General features: G+C 39.4%; 1 protein-coding gene across 1 annotated transcript; it reads right to left on the bottom strand.

The window, feature by feature from the left end:
• Nucleotides 1-2468: 2468 nt before the first annotated feature.
• LOC140974918 (uncharacterized) lies at nt 2469-3455 on the bottom strand. Its single transcript, XM_073438410.1, has 2 exons — nt 2991-3455; nt 2469-2918 (listed from the first exon to the last, which is right to left on the bottom strand). The coding sequence occupies exons 1-2, from the start codon at nt 3453-3455 to the stop codon at nt 2469-2471; spliced, it is 915 nt and encodes a 304-aa protein (XP_073294511.1).
• Nucleotides 3456-7277: the final 3822 nt, after the last annotated feature.

Here is a 7277-nt window from a genome sequence, read left to right as displayed (position 1 = left end):
ATTTTCCCTAGCCATTCTCCCTACCTTATTTTCGAAAATTTCAGAAGTAAATAGAGAGAAAAACGTGAGAATTCAGTTAGGGATTAGGAAGAAAATCGAGTAGCATGAAAGAAGGAAAAGTGCACTCCGTCTCCTCCGCGCCGCAATCGTCACTCGTTTTTTTTTTTTTCAAAAACAAAATTTCCAGGCATGTTTCTATCATTCTTGATTCTTCAATCAAGTCGTATAACTAATTTTAATTAGCATCCGTACATTATTATGGGGGAAAAACGAAATACATGACAGATTTTTAAGTAAGGTTGCACAGATTTTTTCCCGGCCCCTCTTGTCTTTCACGTGTTCGATTGTTTCTGTTGTTTCAGGTAGAGGGCTCGTGTCCAGGCTCACTAGGCTGCATATAGACATGTACTAGGGTGTGTCAAGACCATGTTGGTCCATTCAAACAAGCCCCATGCATGCTAGAAACCAAAAATGACAGCAACTCTTCATTCATGCCATTTGAGTTTCGAAAATTTTTCTGTTTTGCTGTCAAGGAGAGTTTCTGATCTTGGCTGCCCTAAGGGACTATAGCCATGGTTAGAACACTTCCCTATCATGTCTAAGACATGACTAAGTCACCCTTTTGGAGGCTTGGTCCATGGTGAATCGGTTTTTAAATCAAAACACAAGAACAGCCCTCAGCCCCTTCGCCCTTTCGAATTCTGGTGGTGTAACGTTCGAGTTTAGTGGTGTGGTTTGAATCTTGGTTGGCCTCTGGCCCATAGCCACGGTTCATACCATACCTCTTGAAGTCTAGATCGTGCCATGGTCAACCAAATGGCCACTGGAATGGTCCATGATAGCAAGAAGCGTAGCAACACCCCACGCGCACAGAATTGCTCTCGGGTGGGACTTTTCGATAGTTTCTTGGTGTGGTTCGAATTGTGGTTGGCCTAGGGCCCTTAGCCATGGTTCAAGTCATTCCTTAGGATTTTGGTAAGAGGTTCTGGTCGGTGGTTCAAGCCCCAATGGCCAGTAGCCTCGCAAACAACGCAAAGGACACGCAAGCATGCTGCTGTAACTTTTGACAGCAAGTGTGCTGTGGTTCAGAGGTGTGTTCCGGGTTCTTGGTTGTCTTTTAGCCTATGGCCTTGGACTCGACAGTACCTCATCATGTTAGGAAGGTCATGTTTCTGGCGGTTTGTGATTCGGATCGTTTTAGAGCGTACGAGAATTTACGGTCCGATGTGCCAAAATGACTCTCTCACGTTTTTGCCCTTCATTCACTAGATTTCGAGTACTGTAAATTTAGGAGAATTATTTCATCATTTTAGGTGTATTTTAATCATGACTATATGATGGTCCAGTGTTGGTTCGGATTGGTACGGAGTCATGGTTAAATACGAAGTCGTTGGGCGTAATTGTCGCGTTTTCGGATTTAATAGCATAGTTTGGTTAAATAAATCAATTGCATATTTGTCATGTTAGATTTAGGGCGCAGCGAGCCTGGAAGCGATCCAACCCCATCAGTAAAATTATTACAGGATATTTAATTATGTTATTTAATTATATTACGTGCAAAATATTCATTTTGAGATTTATGCGATATTGCTTGTGGTCACTTTACTATTATGGGATTATTATTTCATCTGGTCGCCAGTTACCGGTCAGTTCAGTTGTACCGTCCAGTATACTATGGCATTAGTCTGATCAGACGATTATTATTTCACCCGGTCGTCAGTGACCGGTCCCGGTCATCAGTTACCGGTCAGTTCAGCTCAGTTCAGTTCAGTTCGGTTCAGGGACCACTTGCGTAGACCATAATCTCAACAGAAAATTATTACAAGCTATTTCATTACAGGGCTCCAAGAAGCAAACATTTCCACTTATGATATTTTCAGTTTAGTTATGCACGTATTATAATTACTATTGAAATGATATTTTACGTTACATCTCATTACAAGATATTTTCACTTGTATGCGATTTTACTATCTATTTACTTGTTATTTACGATATATGCATGCTGAGTCTTTAGACTCACTAGACTTGATTGATGTAGGTACTGATGAGGTCGGGACCGAGGGCGGGGACCAGTGAGCTAGCTTGGGTCGACAATAGTGGAACCCGAGGACCTCATTTTCAGCATTTAAGATTTTTAGGCTCAAACATTTTTTTTCACGTTGTTGGATTATTTTAAATTATTATTTTTGCAAACAAACATTTACTTCCGCTGTCATTTTGAATATTAAACTTTATTTATCAGTTTAATTTATGAACGAGACATTTTAATTATTTAAAAAAAAAATTTTTAAATTTTCCGTAAATTTTCAAGTACGAAATTTGAGGCCTCTACAATTCCCATAACCCAATTTAACATTTCATGCAATAAAATCATCGAAAAAATGTTAAACAACTAGGTTACCTTGAAATCATTGTAGTGCCGGCTCTGTCTCATCCTCCGCAGCTTGCATCACATAAACTCTTCCAGTCATGGTTGCCTAGGCTTTGTGCATTCCACAGCCTTGTGTCCCAACTCTCCACACTTGAAGCACTTGTAGGTGCCCCATCTGCACTCGCCAAGATGTGGCCGATTGCACTCCTTGCATAGTGGTCTCTCATCAGCCTTTAGAATATTCCCTCTAGGTGGTTGTCCTTGAGGTTTTGGTGGCTCTGGTTGCTTTGTTGTTCCTGTGTGAGGCTTCTTATTGATCTGATTGGCTTGCTGAGCACGATTTCTCTTTCGTTGTAACTCCCATTCAATATCTTTGAGTGACTGCTCGGCTATAAAAGCTCTGGGAATGGCAGTAGTAAAATGAGTAGGATCGACAAGCATCACATCACGTCCGATTGTCGGCCTCAAACCATTTAGAAAATGTAATAATTTTTCAACAGCATCGTTGGCAATCAAAGGAACAAAGTGACAGCCCCTATCAGACTTCTGCACAAATTCAGCAACAGACCAATCCCCCTGACGGAGACTCATAAACTCCCTCTTAAGCCAAGAACGAACATCAGAGGTGAAGTACTTATCATAGAACACCCTCTTGAACTCCTCCCAAGTCAATGTCACCATGTTCACTCCTCGCTCCGCTCCTTCCCACCATAAGGAAGCGTCACCCTTCAACAGATAGATGGTACAGCGAACTCGGTCGACGTCCGCCATGTCCATGTAACGAAAGATCACCTCTAAAGATCTAATCCATCTCTCAGCAACGAATGGATCAGTAGTACCATGAAAATCATCGGGATGCATCTTCCTAAAATGCTCATATACAGCCTCCGGTCTAACCCTAGCTTCATTCCCTACAAGTTGCTCAAAGTAACGGGCCATACCGGCTAGTACGCGGGCACTAGCATCCTGAACAGGTGGAGGCTGTGGAATATTATCCTCCTGTCTAACCATATCAGTTCTAAGCAAAATTCTTCTAGGAGGCATCTCTGTATACGTCATCCAAACCACGTAACCAAATGGCATCTAACATTTTTCATGCAACATGCAACATTCAACTAACATTTATATCATGTATCATATAAGCATTTAAAAGAATTCTAACATATAAAATGTAAAGAGTAAAAACTCACATATTTGAGGCGTGACTTCTTGAGCTTCTCGGAATGACAGTACACAACCCTTTAACGAAACCCTTGGCTCTGATACCAACTGAAACGACCTCGATTTTTTTTCCTAATCTTAAATCATAAATTCCAAATTCCTAAATAAAATAATTCAACCATAATCATGAATCATAATAATTTAACAATTTAAATCTCATGTGCATAATATAAAATCCTAGTCATCGACTAATCAAAATTCCTAAATCGGCCTTTAAAAAGATCAACTAACAATAAAGCATAAAAATATCTCTAATAAAATCACTAACATAAACCCTTAAATCATAAATCTATCAAACTAGTGCGGAAACGTAAAGGCCTTCGGGTGTGTACTGATGCACTCGATCCACTCAAGCATCAGCGCCTCCCATAAATCATCAAATCCTGCATCATACAAACCTAGTGAGTATAATGACTCAGCACGTTCTAAATATGGATAGCAAATAGTATATATACACTCACATTCATTTAAAAATCATATTTTTATTTAAAATAGCTTTTGAAAATAATTAAACCATTTTAAAATCCTTTAAAAATCATTTAAACATAATTAAATCATAAATAGAAAAATCATTTTAAAATAACTTTAAGCATAAATAAATAATTTTAAAAATATCTTTAATCCTCATCATAAATCATATATCATAAGCTTTCAATCATATACCATTTTGGGTGAAGTTTGATCCCTGAAACAGACTAGCTTTTATCCTCGGTCGACTAATCAGTCTTCAGCTCCACATGGACCAATGGGGTGTGCACTAGGCTCCACCGTGGAAATACGATTGTCGAGGTTCTCTCGGGAGCCTTTTCCCATAGACAGGTTCCCTCTTGGGCCTTTTCCCATAAATGAGTTCCCTCGGAGGCCTTTTCCCGTAAATGAGTTCCCTCGGGGGCCTTTACCCTCACGTTATCCCCACAAAATCATATATCATAAATCATATCTTTATTCACAGTCAATTCACATCCCTCAAAATATTTTTCATTTCATTTAAAATTCTAAAATAGCACAGCTTTACAAAAATAACATTTTAAAAAGTAAAAATTGCACAGCTTTACGATTAATTTTAAAAATACATATTATCATCAAAATCATCATTTTAAATCATAAAATATCATTTAACATGCGTTATGATCCTTCGGGACGCTACCAAGCGTTTTCGTATTTTCTTAAGTGTAAAAAGACTGTTTTGCCTTTGTACGTAAAAATTCTCGAATTTATCTCTTTCTTACTTTTAATGACATGGGATTATTCTAATTAATTATTTAAGCTTAAATATAATTTTCCATAATTTTAGGAAGCATTAAACTAGGCTTTTCAATTAATTTTTTAATTAGTGTTTCGTGCGACGATAAAATACCGGATAAATCCAAAACTCATTATTTTGATCCCAAATCTTAAACATAGCATTTTTATTATTTATTTTACCCTTCCAAGTCTTGAGCCACACCCGTGGACCCATCGATTCAATTTTTGTTCTTAAATTCGAAATATTGACACATATTCGAAACCACCAAGCCATCGCCCAATTTACTCGAGCCACGCCCAAGCCACCTCGAGCCAAACCTTAGCCAACCCACCTAGGCACCTTCTTGACCAAGCCCAGTCCAAAGAACCAGCCCTGGCCCGCTCAACATCCTACTGAACCTTGCCCCCAAATTCTGCGCACAAGTTGTTCGTTCTCCCGAGACTCCCAGCTAGCATGGGCTCTTCCATCTGAGCCATCACCGAGCCCAGCACACCCTAACCATTATTGGACAACGTCTAGACCCTACCCAGACCAGCCCTAGCCTTGGACCCAAGCAGCGAAGCACATACATCAAAAGACACAAGCTGCGTGTTCCTTTGCTGAATGCGCTTCCTCACGTTTTGTTCAACCAGCAGCGATCCCACTACTCCAGCCCCTGACCCGGCCCCTGTCCATCATCCTAGGACCCTGATGGACCACCAAGCCCAGCCCCAAACTGAGCCCCAGCCCCCTTTACACCAGCTGAACGCGAGAAGGCTTGGGGAGAGTCCTAGCTTTCGTGGACTCTTCCCTAGCCTGAACCACGAACCCTAGCCCTCCTAGGACTCTACCTAGGACCTAACCATGACCCCTAAGACCCAGACTCCACACCTGGTCGAGCCCCAAGTTCCCATGCAACACAAACAATCCATGAACCTTGAACAAGCAAACCAAAAACCCACGGCCCTTCTATATAAATCCTACTGTTTCCAGCCTAAATTCCCTTCAATATTTATCATGTTTTGTCCATAATTTATCATATTTTATCAGTATTGGCAGCGTGTCTATTGGAATCAAAAACGATTTTTAAATAAACGTAAAATCATCGCGTTTTTTAAAATATACGCTCTACGGTAAAAATAATCCAACCATCATATTTTTCATGCATAACCAATTAAATAAAGCATATTATGATTTGTATGATGTTAAAAGGGTTTAGAAAATGTGCATTTGCGTTTATGACGCTCGAATATACGATTTCCGACGAGGGTGCGACGCTGGACGACCGGATGACGAAGAACACAAGCCCTTTTCTTTTCACCCAAGTTTTCAAAATGGTGGTGTGTGCTTTGAGGTGTACACGGCTGCTGATGGAGAGTTTATGAGGTTTAGAAGACCTGAATTACTTATTTATAATTAATTAACATGTTAATGGGCTTTGGTTTGGGCTTGCATGCTTAAGAGTAATTAGGCCTGCTTAAATTAATTAAATTGGGCCCAATAATACTTAATTAATTAAATAATAAAAGTTTATAAAATTAGTTTCCATAAAATAATATTTTTGATCTCTTAAAACTCCTTGTTTGCCCAAAAAAGGTTTCTCGGGAAATATCGAGCTCCATTCGTAAAATAATTCGAACTCCAACATTTTTATAAAAATTAAATAATTTTTAAATCATGTTAGGAAGTCTTGCCATTATAGAATTACATATTCTTGTCTTGGTCGTCCCCGGTCTTCTTTTCCCTGCCTATTATCGAATATTCGGGTAAAATCCTTAATTTCATGCAATCATGTCATATTATCATTTAATCATGAAATCATGCATTTAATCATGTAATAAACATCATGCTAGCATTTAAAGCAATTAAATAAAACAATTAAGCAATTAAAAATAATTTTGCATGCATGCGGTTTACGTGTACTGATTTTTCGGACGTTACAACTTGTGACCACTAGGAGGAGGTATAATGAGAGACCCGTTGAGACTTGGGATAAGTTGAAAAGAGTAATGAGGAAAAGGTTTGCGCCCAACCACTACTATAGAGAGAAGTTTAAGAGGCTACAAAGTTTAAGACAAGGAGTAAAGAGTGTCGAGGACTACTATAAAGAGTTGGAAGTTGTCATGATTAGCACAAATGTAGGGGAAGATAGTGAGGCAACGATGACACGTTTTCGTTGTGGTTTGAATAGAGAGATTGAAGACCATGTGGAGCTTAGACACTACTTGGATCTAGACGAGATAGTGCGAATGACCATCAAGGTGGAGTAACAACTTAAGAGGCGAGGAGTTGGACGCACCAATCAAAGTGGGAGTTTGTCATCTTCTTGGCGATCAAATGTGGTAAAACGTGAGGAGAGTAAGGGAATGACCAAGCCCAAGACTGAGACCAATCAAGAGATGCCTAAACATGGAGTGCAAGGTAAATCTGAAACTCCTCTTAATCGTTCTAGGGATATT

This window comes from Primulina huaijiensis, chromosome 4, assembly GCF_012295235.1.
Source record: "Primulina huaijiensis isolate GDHJ02 chromosome 4, ASM1229523v2, whole genome shotgun sequence".
In the NCBI taxonomy this organism is placed as follows: domain Eukaryota; kingdom Viridiplantae; phylum Streptophyta; class Magnoliopsida; order Lamiales; family Gesneriaceae; genus Primulina; species Primulina huaijiensis.
This window is presented reverse-complemented; position numbering and strand designations above follow the sequence as displayed.

Excerpts from the sequence above, each read along its gene's own strand:
- LOC140974918 (XM_073438410.1), bottom strand. The coding sequence starts at position 3,455 with ATGCCATTTGGTTACGTGGTTTGGATGACGTATACAGAGATGCCTCCT. Across the intron at positions 2,919-2,990 it reads ATAAGTACTTCACCTCTGAT|AAGTCTGATAGGGGCTGTCA; the intron begins GTTCGTTCTTGG and ends GAATTTGTGCAG.